We start from the raw sequence: 15,556 nt of genomic DNA, 5'->3' as shown, positions 1-15,556 counted from the left end.
TAAATTAATAATTGTCTAGAATTAAAACCTGCTTTGTTCTGTTAATTCTTTGTTGTCTAATGGTTCTAAACTGGATGTCTTTTTTGATCTCTCCTTTTATCCAAAGAAGGCATTGACATTTACCATTACTACAGCGATGTTCACCTATAGAGCCATTTTCCTTTCTATTCTTTCCTTACTTTGACTTTTCTCAAGATAAAAGGTGTCGTTTAATCCAAATAAATGTTGATGAAAAAATGTGTTTGTCTTCACGTATCTATAGAATTAAGAAAAATCAACATTCCTTAAGCAAAGGTCCAATGTATTTACCTCTTTTCTCCCCCCTCCTCCCCCCCCAACCATGGTGGTGTAGGAGCGTGTTCCCGACAGCCCCTCGCCTGCCCCCTCCCTGGAGGAGGGCCGAAGGCCTGGCAGCCACCCATCATCACACCGCAGCAGCAGCGTGTCCAGCTCCCCAGCCCGGACTGAGAGCTCCTCGGACAGAATCCGTAGGTGTCGTACTGCCACTTGTCACCATTTTAAACTTTATTAGGTGCAGCTGGCTTTTTTAATCAAAATGCCCTCATTCCAAATAGATCTCAGATGTATCATGTTCTGACGCTCTGTAGCAATAGCCATCTCTCAAAATTATGTCTCCCAGTTTGCAATATCATGAGGTATGGTACTACATTAACAGGTTCTGATATAAACTCCCACTCTTTGATGCCACACATAAAGATTTGAGCTATGAAACAGTTAGAGAAAGTAAGTAACCTTCTAGATTAGTTTCTGAGGTAAACACCTCCAACTCTCAAATACCTAGCGTCCAAGTATACTGTTTATGGTTTATTCCTCTTCGTTCCTTCAATCCCATCCCTGCCATTTTTTAAAATTCAGTAATTTTTAAACTTCATCCTTGTATTGACAAACACATCTACAAAGAGGAATAAAAGAAATAGAATTCAAAATAACTGATTTTTAAAACATTTTGTAGTCATTCAGAAGATCAATAGATTGAAGAGTGTGAAATTGGTTAAATTTTAGGATTTGAATTAGTAACAGTCAATAATGCATATTATCATCACATGTTATTATTATTAAATTCTAAAAAGTAAGGTTATATTTTATTTCATGATCACATTTTCAGATATTTAATCCTGGTCCTCATGGCCAAGAAAATTAAGAGTAAAGTTAATACACCATTCAATTAACTGGTTATTTTGTGTATGTACAATAATCTAATATTATTTACCATTAAATGAGCATATTAACAGAGACTACCTTGGTTGCTAAAACCAATACTTACTGTATTGTTTACAGACTTTAGTTATTATTTTAGGAAATCATGCTTATAGCATAAACTTCATTTAATTACACAAAATTTATTGAAGTTATTTGGTTGTTGAGAATATCTTCATAATAGAAAAAAGCATTTCTTAGAAAGTGTCTTTATAAGCTATAAAGGAAAGTTTGCATATCCTCAATATAGATACTGTGGAGGCGGATAACATAAATATTGGTCAAATTGTATGGAATAAAATTATTTTTAAAATAGTCAATCATTGACAATTACATAGAATTCAATGTAATTCTAAATATGTATACTTTATTTAGCCTGTTTATATTTCCCTAAGTTTGTAAGAGATGATTATTACTGTTTATTAATAAAAATGGATATAGCACTTGATAATCATTGCCAAATCAATTATATTTCTGGGGCTGGTAAACCTCAGTTAACACTACTTCAAAACATTTTTCAAATAAAATATTTTCGATATGCCTTTGTGCCATGCTGTCGTTAGAATCAGAAATTTAATGATGAATATTTGGTTTCATGTCTAATGCTTTTTAAGGTATCATTGGAAAGGAGCTGTCCTAGAAAAGAAAATTATATTTTTTTCATAATACTTAATCAGAAATACAGACAAATAGGGAAAGATTTGAGAGTTTTGATATACAGTCTTTGTTTTACTAATCATATTTTAAAATTCTTGATAGAAACAAAGTAATTACTTTTTCATGCATGGACTACCATAATTGTCCAAATGGAAATATTGACACATGTACACACACGTGTACACATATATGCATATATACACATACATGTGCAAATGTATGCATATTTATTTTTAACTTTAGACTAACATAAAAAATTCAAAAATAATTAAAAATTCTTAAATATTTACCATCCAGTTTCACTCAATCAGTTGATCTTTCTGAAAGATATACCTGATAAAAGCCTAATGCCACCTTATTGTCCTTATCACAGACACTGTGCTTCTTTACCTCAAATACTCCATTGTTTATTTTGTACAAACAAGGAATTTCCCTTACATAACCACAGAATAGTGGTTAAAATCAGGAAATTAAGACTATTATCATACTATTCTATAAGCTGCACACCTTATTCAAATTTCACCAGCTTTCCCACTATTATTTTTTCCTTTTTTTCCTGACTAATATTTTTAATAATAAGAGATTTTTCTTTCCTGGTCCAAAATCCAATCCTGGATCACATGTTGAAATTACTTATCATATGCCCTTAATCCTTTTAAATCTGAAATGGTTCCTTAATCTTTTTTATCTTTCAGTACCTTGACATTTTTGGAGAATGCATACCATTTATTTTATAGAATGTCCCTCAGGTTGGAATTTTTTGATGTTTTCTCATAATTTGACTTAAGTTATGTATTTTTGGCAGGAACGACACAGACATGATAGTGTGTCCTTCTCAGTGCATGATTTCAGAAGATATATGATATTTTGCCAATACTTGTGATAACCATCACTTGGCTGAGTTAGCGACTGACTTCTAGATTTCTCTCTTGTAAAGTTCCTTTTTAAGTTGTTTTTAACCTTTGTAGATAATAAGTATCTTGTGAGGAGATATCTTAACATTATGTAAATGTTCTATTCTTCATCAAACTTTCACTTCACTACTTTCACAATTGTTCATTGAAGATTCTTCCCTGAAACAATTATTACTATGGTGATTTCCAAATGGTAATTCCTAACATAGTCTTATATATTATTTTATACACATTTTAAAACTATACTTTTTGCAGTGAAAGTAAGGTTTTATGGAATGATTTTTCTTCAAAATTTTTGCACAAAACCAAGATTTTCATGGGCAATTTATTAAGAAATTTATTGACTGGATTGTGATCATAAGGGTATTTGATCATCTGCTTTATCATTTCAGTAGTGACAGGTTACTCTTAATAGTTCAAGAAAGAAATTATTGTTTTTAATCATTCAACCATTTAATAGGTATTAATTGGGCTCTTTTATTTTTAAATTTGAGTTCAAATCCCAATTTTTAAAGAAGTACTTTGATATCTGTGAAACTTCATGTTTTATTGACTAGAATAGGACTCTTGAAACAGCTATGTCAGTGCCTTAACTTGTTGAAAACTCTATTTGCCCTCTCATGCCACTAGAATTTTTTTTTAAATTATGTTTTAACTTTATAGTATTAAAGAGTGTTCTAACGTTAAGGTTGCAGTTTTTGCAGAGTTAAGGAAGGTTATATGCTAAGGAGAGAATGTGATATACTAGATAAAGCTTGAATATTTCATTTGTAATGGTTATAGGGGTATGGCCATTCAAAAGTATTCCAGACATGAGAAAATATACATATTTTATGTGAAATAAAAATAAGATAAAGCAGTTTCATTTTCAATATATTTCTGCTTGTTCTCAAAAATTATCATAGTTATCAGTTCTCACAGTGTTCAACTTAGAGATAGATTATAATTTTAAAGTTACACCATGGTATTATATTTATTTCTGAGTCCAAAAGAATTTAAATAAGTTATTTGAATATTGTATATTATGCTGTTTTAGTCTTTATTCTTTTGTTTCTGACTTGACAGCTGTCCATCAGAATGGTTTGTCCATGAACCAGATGCTGATGGGTTTATCACCAAACGTACTCCCTGGGCCCAAAGAGGGAGATTTGGCTGGTCATGACATGGGACATGAGTCGAAAAGGATGCATATTGAAAAAGGTAATATATGATTATAAGGTCTTGTTTTTCCTGCTCAACATATGAACTAGGTTTTAATCATAGAACAACGTATATTTCTAGATTATATTAGAAGATGGAATATAAACATTTAAAAAACCTATAATATTAAGTAAAATGCCTATTCAACAAAAAAGAAATATGAATGAGACATATTTATCTTAAACAACAGGTAAATGTTCATTTATTTTCCAGTACATTTAAAAAAAGAGAATTGTTTGTTTTAATTGTTATCTCTGAGTTCCTCAAGGACTATAGTTGTTCTTTCTCCGTGCTTTTAGGGTCAATTGTCATTTTACTTAGCATAATAGAGCAAGGACAATATACAAAGGATTATTATGATTATTTTTTGGATTAAAAGACACATGGTCATTTGATCAACCAAGAAATATAGTGAATCTTATCAACCAATGTACTAGTAGTTGTTTCTAAAGTGTATGCAACAAATAACAAAGCCAAGATTGTGCAAAGCTGTGAGAGTTTCCTATTTATATTTTATTTGTACCAGCCTAACTCATTTTCACAGGCAAAAATTTGTCTTTTCATGCCTTATTTCATGAAATACTTTCATGGAGAATTGAAATATTATTTTACATGCATGTTGGAAATTTATGCTATTGGATGCAAATTAATGTTTTCAAATGGTAAATTTAAATTGGGACCACTGCAGCCCTGCCATATCTTTTTCATCTTAATTTAATATTTTCAAATTTTATTAATAATATAGACTGGATACTTTGACTGTCTTTTTTGACATGAATATCAAGTAATCAACGTTATGAAAAGGATTGTTTCTTTGGAAAACATAATTATACAAAAGGTACAATTCATTGGCTGTCAAAAAGGAAGATAAGTAAAGTTGGCTATTTAGATAATCAGAATGACATGGTTGGAGAAAGACTGAGTTTAGGTGGACCAACCATTTTTCCTTGAAAATGACTATTCACAAAAAGTAAAAATGCTTACATAAACATTTTTCTATTCAACATGAAAACAGCTCTGCTGAGTCCTTAGGAAGAAAGAACACTGCATTTCTATAAATTAAATTATCGGCATTATGCAATTAATAAGAAAATGGTAATCTTTTCTAGGTGCTAACATGTCAAAATCTAGGCATATTTGAGAGCAGCATTAAGGCAACTTCCCAATTATTTATTTTAAAATTCGCTATCAAATATTATCACAAAGCTGGGTGGAACATATACAAGTGCATCAGTGAACAAGATTGCCTCTAAATGTCTAATTCTAATTTTCTGTGAGTTCTTCTTCAAAAATGAAGAAAAATATATAATGCCTATGTATCTTTTGACATATACCTTTTATATTTAATCAAAAACAAATTTGAGGAAATATTATGGAAATTTTTATAGTAATAAAATATAAAACTGCATAGATGATTTAAGTTTTAAGTAAGAATATTGAAATATAAAAATTCATTATTTGGGTTAAGTAGCCATTCTCCACTAGGGTTCTATGAAAGAATGAAGCCCTATAGAAAATGATTTTAGTGATTCATTTCTCAGTTTTCCCATAGATGCTACATAGCTAGTTTCACTTGAAATGCATAAGAGAGAAGTTTTATGATATACAGTGGTTGTCAGGATATTAGGGTTTAGTCCTCTTGCAGAACCTTGGTGAAAAAAGGTTGGGAGTGAAATATAAAAGCCTGGAGGTGGTAGTGAAGAGAACACCAAAGAAATGACCAATAATATGATTGGAATAATGAATCTCACTGGAATTTTTGGTGGGAGCTTTCTACACTCTCATGTTTCAAGTTGAGTTGACTATAATTTTTGTAACTTTCTTTTTCTGTGAGTCTTCAGTTCTGTCTGCCTATCTGCCCATCATCTGTCTATATACCCATCATCTATTTGTTACTACTATTTTAACTTTACCATCATAGAGCCTTTCCTGAGATACCATACTAGGTTGATATAGGGATCCCACTGCTGGTGTTCCTGTGTGCCTGCCCTCCAAATCTTCGTTACAACATTTTCCTTGTTATTTGGAAGTTATTTTTTCATTGGTCTGCTTCCAGTACTAGACTGTATACGCCTTGGAGTCATGTGTGTATTACATTTGCTTTAAACAGACTAGACAATCTATGAATGCATATTGATCTGTGCTAAATTACTAGAAGATTCTAAGAGATGGTGAAAGTTAAAATAACTGTGATGATGAAAGGCAAAAGGTGGAATTTCATAACCTTTAGAACATACATTTATATGGAACAGTAGAATGTTCTGGCCAGGAATATACACAAAAACTTTCTATATCACTTATGGTACTTCTTATCATATCTTAAGTTTTTTAAATGGTTTTGCTGTCAGAATAAAGACCTTGATCATATCCCAACAGTTTTTCAATATTTTAATGTATATTTTATAAAGGAAAGTAAGTTTTTAATATTCTCCCTAGAAATGTGAAACTACCTTTAAACTCATAATTTCAAATGTAGTTATGGAATCGTGGACATTGTAATAGATTTTGATACTCTTACAGTAAGCATTTTATTATATGATGCTCATCTCTTTTATGTACTCTCTTTTATCTATTTTTCAGCATACTGAATTAATAGTAAATATTCATAGGCTTTCTAGATTGATAGGGTCTACTAAATTAAAAATTGTTTTCTTTCATGACTACATTTATCATGTGCTGCATACTTGCCCTGTAACTTTCTTACTACACATATCTGTATTAAAACAAGTGACTTCATTTAGAGACATTTGTAGAGAAATTAATTACATGTTTGTGTCATTTTAGGCTTGAACTTCTTAAATGTAATTTGCTGCCGACCACTTTAAATCATTCAAAAGATAACAATTCTTAAGAAAACATTGATGGGCTACTCTGGTGGCGCAGCGGTTGAGAGTCCGCCTGCCGATGCAGGGGACGGGGGTTCGTACCCCGGTCCGGGAAGATCCCACATGCCGCGGAGTGGCTGGGCCCGTCAGCCATGGCCGCTGAGCCTGCGCGTCCGAAGCCTGTGCTCCACAACGGGAGAGGCCACAGCAGTGAGAGGCCCGCGTACCACAAAAAAAAAAAAAAAAAAAAAGAGATACCAAAATTAGTTTGTATGCTGAGGTCTAAAATCTTAATCACCAGTAACTTTTAAGCATTTTAAAATCTTCTTAATATTAAAAAGCTATTGACTTTATTAGAATATTTACGTCACTATTAGTTGAAGGACCAGTAGCTTTACAGGTGTTAGAACTCAGAAGTACTAAGTGCTGAGTAAATTTGCTACTTAGTTTTTAAAATAAAAACACTCTAATGGGTTTTTGAACCCAGGAAGAGTTTAATTAAAGTACATTCAAAATATAAATATGAAAAACAAGTTAGTGTATCAAGAAGTAATAGACATATAATATTGTTTCAAGCATCCCAAGTGTAAGGAGAAATGATTTTAATAGTATGAACTTTGACTAAAATTAGGAGTTTGTCAAGGATATGTGCTGAGGAAATCTATGATACAGCTCATAGCCTCAAAACCAATTTTATGTCTTTTAACTTTTCCAAACATACTGCAAGTTCTCTAGAGCTTTCTGGATTTTAAAAACATTGCTGATTTTTACCCTCAGTCTAAATTTAGTGGAATAGGCAGTACTAATTGACATTTTCTTTTTTTTTAATTGAAGTATAGTTGATTTACAATGTTGTGTTAGTTTCTGGTGTACAGCAAAAGTGATTCAGCTTTATATATATGAAACAATGAAAGAATTACATATGTATATGTATGTATATATATAATATATTATTTCTCAGATTCTTTTCCAATATAGGGTTATTATACGATATTGAGTATAGTTTCCTGTCCTATACAGTAGGACCCTTTTGTTTATCTATTTTATATAAAGAAGTGTGTAAATGTTAATCCCAAACTCCTAATTTATCCCTCCCCCTACCCTTTCCCCTTTGGTAACCATGAGTTTTTTTCTATGCCTGTGAGTCTGTTTCTGTTTTGTAAATAAGCTCATTTGTATCTTTTTTTTTTTTTAGATTCCACATATAAGAGATATCACATGATATTTGTCTTTCTGTCTTACTTCACTTAGTATGATAATCTCTAGGTCCATCCATGTTGCTGTAAATGGCATTATTTTATTCTTCTTTATGGCTGAGCAATATTCCATTGTATATATGTACCACATCTTCTTTATCCATTTATCTGTCAATGGACACTTAGGTTGCTTCCATGACTTGGGTATTCTATGAACATTGGGGTGCATGTATATTTTCAAATTAGAGTTTTCTCTGAATATATGCCCGGCATTTAAATTATATAAATAGGCTCCCTGTTTCTTTATGCTGCACTTCTCTCTTTATCCCCACAAAATCTGTCTCTTGGTGCTAATTTACAGTGTTACTTCTCTTATGCATAATTTTTTCCTTGGTTTTTCTAAAATTGCTTTAATTGCTGCTATTTCCAACACATTTTTGAGCATGTTTTATACCTTGCACGTAGTTTCACATGCACATTTTTGTTATTATGGAATTTATCTAATTTTTTGCTAACCAAAAATCAAATGTATGCTACAGATATGATACTGTATGCTACAGTATCAGCTTTTTTCCAATTATAGAAAATGTGCGCATTTATAATTGGAACTAAGTACTGAATACCTAATTTATGTTAGTGTATTTCAGTCTTGGACTAAATAAACCAAAATTATATAATCAAAATTTACTGAATGTCAGATATGTGAAATAAACCATATGAAATACAAAACTTCCCTTCTTCTTTTGCTGCTACAGTTGCACAGAATTTTTCTTCATATATATTCTAATTTTCCCTATGGTTGAGGCTTTTCCCTTTATTTGTTTTCATAAAAAATATGACAACTTTCATTGGTGACTCCTGACATTTTATTTTTTTATTTTTCATTTTTTCTAATTATATATATTTTTATTGAAGTATAGTTGATGTACAATATTATGTTACAGGTGTACAATATAGTGATTCACAATTTTAAGTTATACTCCATTTATAGTTATTATAAAATATTGGCTATATTCCCTGTGTTGTACAATATATCCTTGTAGATTATTCCATATATAATAGTTTGTATCTCTTGCCATTTTAGAAGCAGCAATAATTTAAGATGAGGCAGGAAATACAGGGGATTTGCTTCAGGCCATGAAACATTTCTTTTGTCACATATTCTTCCTTGGCAGTGCCCAATATTTCCAATGGTTAACAGACTTGTATGGAAGGTTCTCATTTTGGTATTCTGAATTTGAGGACAAAGCACTAAAGGCAATAAAGTAGTTAGCAAACTGGCCATATTGGGATACCCTCTTATTAATGCTTTATTCTTAGCATCCAACCTTGTGGACCACTTTCCTACAAAACATCTTTCTTAAATGACTGCCATCACTTTTTTCCTATTTGTGGAAATAATTTTTTTGAAATATATTTCCTTTTGCACATTTCTCGTTGTTTAAAAATTCTACTTTTAGGATTGTCTTCAAAAATGACTTCCTTTTTTCAATTCTAGATTAACATTACACAAATTAATTTATAGTAAATATCATACACACATATATCAAAAATCTGAACCTGTTAGTATCTCATGTGACTATATAGATGTACACAGAGTGAAAAACGCTTTTCTTTAGAAATTTCTATATTTTGGTAATGTTAGCACACTATATGTGAGCCACTTATAAAATGAACTACCTCAATGTTACCTAAAGTTTACATTTTCCAGGAATTTATTATTATGTAATTAATATGAACATTACTAAAAGAAATAGGGCCATTTATTGATGCCAAAGATGTCAGTTGCTTCTCCAGGACATCCATAACTTTAGTTTTTAAAAACTGTTTTGGACACTTAGAAAGTTGAATCATGTTACCACTGCTGATAATTTTCATGAACTAAATGCTATTAGCGAGTATTTAGTTTTGGATACATTATAAATAATAATATACATTTATAATAATTTTACTTACTGTAATAGTTTTACTTTTACTTAGATGAAATGTCTTTTCTCCATGGAAAAAACAGAATAGACTATTAGTTATTCCACTTATTCAGCTTTATTTTTTTGAGCTTTTTTGATAGGCACAGAATGACTCACTTCCTCACTGTTTAAGAAATATTTTTATGTAGTCATGCCAATAGCTAATATTTTTATAGCATTAAAAGTGAGGTAGGAGTAAATTACTAGTAGATTAACATATTAGCTCCACATACAAATTTGCTTCATGTAATGATTTATTTATGAATTATTATAAATTATTTTATTCCCTTCATTTAAAATGTTTATTGACTTAATGAATTGATTATCTCTAATTTTTAATTTTGGAATTTATTTGCATATTGCTTAAACCATGGATTTCTATTTTTTCTAGTTTCAAGTTGAAATTTTACATATTCTGGTGTAGAAGTGATCTAAAGGGAATGTGTACATTCTTCTGTATGTTTATTTGAGAATTAGCTCAACTTCAAACTTCATTTTAGAAATATTATATCCTATATTTTTTAGTGAAGCTAAAACAATTTTTCTTTTGTATATTTTTATTTCATACATGGGCAAATATATATGTTTCTAAAAGAACTACAAAACACTGTCCTTTCTTCCCTGATTAGACATATTAAGAAATGTACAAAAAAATAGGCCATTAAAAGTTCAGTGACTCAGAGAGCTTTCTTAATCTTTTTTATCTAAACTGATAGCAAAATATAAATGCCAGTTTCTGCAGATAAGCTTCGTGTGATGTTGTTTTTGTAGAACAAAACAGGAGATATCTACAATCTCATATGTTTCAACCTAATACTTTTGAACATTTTTCTATTCTGAGATGTAAATTAGAATTTCTTCTAAAGAGCTTAATAAAAAAAGAAAAAAATGACATTTAAAAATATATTTCCAATCTTGCCTAATATTCACAGTCTGCTTTTATTGAACCTTTTTAATATTCTTACATGTGCTTATGTGTGCCCCTGCACATGGGGCAAACACACAGGGCTTTATCTTCATTTGATAGATGAGGGAGTGATACTACTTTGAATGCTATGTTATGAGTTAAGAAGCAAAGTAATAGCCCCCTTGTCTCTTGTGCTTGAAGCAGTTTGAATTCCTCCATCAACTTGATGGAATGATTTAACACATCATTCAGCCTTGTTTGCAGGACCTGTAAGGTGACAGCAAAGCTCAGGTAAATCTTAAAGATATGGGAACTAATTTGGAGGAGTTTATATAACACATTAGATGAAAGGTCAATATGGAACTCATGGCTATTAAGTTTAAATGCATAAAAACCTGACAGTATTTTGAACATATTTTAAAAGAGATATTGCCCACCCATTCTGGAGAACTGGGTATGATGTTTTCCTCTGACTTTTCCTTATCTATTACCACTTATTCTTGTGCCTTTTGGCAAACTATTCCTAGAAATTTGTGTGATAACTTCAGCATATGAAAATCTGTTTTGTTCCAGTAGAAGCTATATTTTAAACTTTCCTTAAATTTTTACATTACCATTGTCGCTAGTATCTTATGCTACAGTTTCAGAATATTAAACAAGTACAATTGTTTTAACTACTGTGAAATTGACAGATGAAGCTGAAAACCAAAAGCACCTTTCATGGGATTTTAAACACTATTTTCCTCCATATGCCATCCCAATTATTATTTAGATATTACATTCCTAATTTACTGTTAAGGTTGATTAGAATTCAAGCCTCTCAAAAGCATGCACCAAAGGTCTTGGGCTGTAGAAAACATTTTTATAAAATAATCCATTAATGCAGAGGAGTGCAACTAAATTAGTTAGCAATTTGCTGAGCATGAATTAATGAATAGAGCTTCTTCCAGCTCCCAGAGTTGTAATTTTCATAATAACCTCAGACCTTTATTTGGCAGGTTGTTTAGTTTTTTCGTTTGAAGGTTTTCATTAGTCTAATGAGGACTGTGCAAGGGCGAGCAGTCAGCACAATTTACATGGGGAAGCTATCATAATAAATGAAGCAATTTGAATAACACGCAAGGGTTTATGCAACAAGATAAGAAGAGATTGTAGAGTGAGATTTAGAGGTAACCAATACATTAGACCAACTAATAACTGAAGTAATCCCAATAAAAGGCTTAAGTGAAAGGAATGAAATTAATGATATATACAAAGTTGTAATGATATGATACATGATTCATTAGATTAATAAAATAAGTATTCAATTGTTTTTAGTGCTTTTCGTCTAAGCTTTGTTTGTATCAGGCATTTTAATTAGGTTTGTTCACTGGATCACTTTGCTTAGTTAACTTTTAGACCATAGCTGAGGTTTTTAATGATATCTTTTCTTTCTTATTTACACTTTATAGCCTTGATAGTTCATTGAATTAATTATATGCAATATATTGTGTATGGAGATGGTTTTTAAAAGTAATTGCATATAGCTCCACCTAAGTGGTGATTAAACTTTAAGTATGAATGCCCAGTATGTTTCTCAGTTTTTAAAAACAACTGTTTTTTGCTTCTACTCTTGATAAAGTACCTTTATAAGTAGTTGACAAAGGTTGTGATGTCCTATAATTCACACCAAATTGTAATAACTAAGATTTTTTAATTGCTAAATTCCCAGATTAAGAAGAGCCACTCATAAAAGACATTATTAGAAATTATTCACTTATAGTCAATGTAATTCTTTAAGATACAATAGAAAATGTGTCTTAAAAATAGCTATAATTTTATTTTCTTCTTTACATGTCTTTCTATTGAAAAATGAATTTTTGTTTGGATTGGTTTGAGAATTAAAACTTTTATGCAAGTAATTCAGTCTGAATGTTCAGCATCCTTTTATAAGAGATGAAGAAAGAGTTGATAGGATTTTTTTTTAATTCTATAGCAAGTGACATAAAACTTTAAAAAGCAGGTTTCATGTTTGATATGTGAAGTCAAATTACTTTAAAACTAAGTAAAATGTAATTTTCAATGTCATTATGTATCAGCCTTTATGAGGTCACACCTTGAGGGAATTCTTCTTCTAGTTAAATATCTGTGATAAGTGGCCCAAATCAGTGGACTTTTATGAAGTCACACCTTGAGGGAATTCTTCTTCTAGTTAAATATCTGTGATAAGTGGCCCAAATCAGTGGACTTTTATGAAGTGTTTGCCATTCTGTTGTTCCCTTCTTCTGAGTTTGGAAGTCCTGGCATGTATCTTTACCCCAGTTTCAAATCACAGTCTCTTGCTGTAGATAAATTAATGGATAATTATATTCCTTCTTTGTTTATGAAGGAAACAAGTGGTTTAGCCTTCTTACATTTGTGAATATGTTAAAAGACGGTTAGGATATATTTAAAAAATAATGATGGCTCTATATTTCAAACTTGTAATTATATTTATCTTTAAGGTTTAGCCTTTGAAAAGGGGCAACATTGAATTCTTTCATGGACTATATTTTGTTAATTTCTTTTCAGTAAAAACTACTTCCAGAAAATGAAGTCGTTTTCTTTCTTTTTCTTTCTTCCTTTCTCTCTCTCTTTCTTTTTTCTTTCTTTCTTTCTTTCTTTCTTTCTTTCTTTCTTTCTTTCTTTCTTTCTTTCTTTCTTTCTTTCTTTCTTTCTTTCTTTCCTTCTTTCCTTCTGCATTTGAAGTATATGGATACAGATTTAAATATAATTTTGTATCTTGATATTATCTTTGTATTAATTATAAAACTGGGATAACTATTAAATATTTTGTAGTTGCTAGTGGAGCATAAAAATAAATATATAATTCTTTGAGTTATATCTATCAATTTGCTGTATAATTGACTTTATAATTTATTTGTTATTTATGAATATTATTAATTACTATCTATTCTATCATGACCAAAACTAACCTAAGGCTTTTGTGAAAAAAGTTTGAGTTCACAAAGCAATTTCATTATTCATTTAAGAAGCAATTTTCACTGGAAGCACTCTAGCACAGGGGTAAAGAGCATAGTCTGAGAATTAGACCTCTTTGTATTCAAGTCCAGGTTAAAGTTGTAAACCTGGTACATTATATAACATCCTTGGCCTTCAGTTTTTCATCTGTGAAAATAGACAAATAGTACCTGAAATATAATCACAAAGTTTTGTTATGGGAATTAAGCGCTCAGCCTGTATGATATATTGTATACATGGTAGGTCCCTTCAGGAAAGAGACTGTGCGTAGGAACAGAATTCAAGATGTGACTGGAGAGGATAATGCAGTAATCCAGGGCTTAGTAGAAGCCGTGCTGTCACATTTTGGTGCTCCATCTGATCTGCTTGCTGGGGCATTCAGTTGACTGATCCATCCAGAGGACACAGACACATCTTGAAGTGACACAGATCAGAGAGCAAGGTAGAGAGGGTGGACAGTGAATATGGAGCAGACTGACAGGAATCATAAGTCACTGCATTTCACGCTTGGTGAATGCGAGTTTGGGTCTGTGTTATTTACAACAAGATCTGCAGTGTCTGTCACTATGGTGCGCTGTAATGCATTACATAAAGGGGTGAATGGTTTATCTGATCAGTGGTCATTTGATGTAAGTAGTAACACCAAAGAGAAGATCACAATTCCAAGAAACATTTGTGGAAGGATATGGAATAGTTTTATAGCTGTAATCTCATACCTTTAAATAAATCATTGTAAATCGTTTCTTAGCAGCATTCTAACAAATTTACCATTTATTAAAAAAAAAGCAAGCAATTTTCTCTGTATTTCTTCATGTCTTCATTAATTCAGCAAACGATTTGCAATTACCTGCTATATGGCAGGCACAGTGTTTGTTGCTGAGAATTCAGAGATGAATTTTAAATGAAGGATATAAGACATTGTTCTTTTCTTTTTTTAAGGCATACTAATGAGAAGCTTTTGAATTAAATTGATGATACCGAGGGACAATCCTATATATAGGAGTTATTCAAAAATGCCATACTTCTTGCCATACTTTGCCTAAATGTAAACTCTATTAAAAAATGGCTATGTGTCTCATGGCTTTGTTGTTTCCTTCCATTTTATTGGCCATCATGAATACACAGGAAGTTTTCCATTCCACCTCCTCTACAGTCATGCAACAGGTGTAGTTTTACACCTGAAGCTAGATTGAGAATTGTCATAGACAGTGGTGTGCATTGCTTTACAGGTAACAATGAGACAATTTTAGGAAACAGATATGCAGTAAATCATTATTGTGTTAAAGGATGTTATCATGTTATCTCTCATGACAAGGGAGAGGACGTGGCACTTCTTGGCGACCTTTAACAGAAATAGTCCTTTTAAACCTAGATCTAAGGATGGAATGCCTTTCTGAGTTTTGCTATTTACAGATAGGATGGAAGACCAGACATGACCTACATCATAAATTGTCTTGCAATTGGGGTGGGGGGTGGATTTTTGAAGACAAATAGTGCCACATTCTCCAAATCAGTGTTCTCTCCACTTATGCTATCTAAAATAAAATCCAAATCTAGGCAGGTGGGCAATTTAAGGGTAGTGTATTTCCTTATCTCACAAGATTTAAGTTAGATACTCTATGCATCACTTAGAAAAGTATTTGGAACAGTTATCTGTTCAAGAATGTTGGTT

General features: G+C 31.4%; 1 protein-coding gene across 1 annotated transcript in view; it reads left to right on the top strand.

The window, feature by feature from the left end:
- DACH1 (dachshund family transcription factor 1) overlaps positions 1-15,556 on the top strand; it is a 415,227-nt gene that overhangs the window by 293,051 nt on the left and 106,620 nt on the right. Inside the window, exons 5-6 of the mRNA XM_060129262.1 lie at positions 353-488; positions 3,855-3,989. Of these exons, the coding sequence (XP_059985245.1) occupies positions 353-488; positions 3,855-3,989 (271 nt within the window). The remainder of the gene's footprint in view (positions 1-352; positions 489-3,854; positions 3,990-15,556) is intronic.

The sequence above is a fragment of the Lagenorhynchus albirostris genome, chromosome 18 (assembly GCF_949774975.1).
Source record: "Lagenorhynchus albirostris chromosome 18, mLagAlb1.1, whole genome shotgun sequence".
Taxonomy (NCBI): Eukaryota; Metazoa; Chordata; class Mammalia; order Artiodactyla; family Delphinidae; genus Lagenorhynchus; species Lagenorhynchus albirostris.
This window is presented reverse-complemented; position numbering and strand designations above follow the sequence as displayed.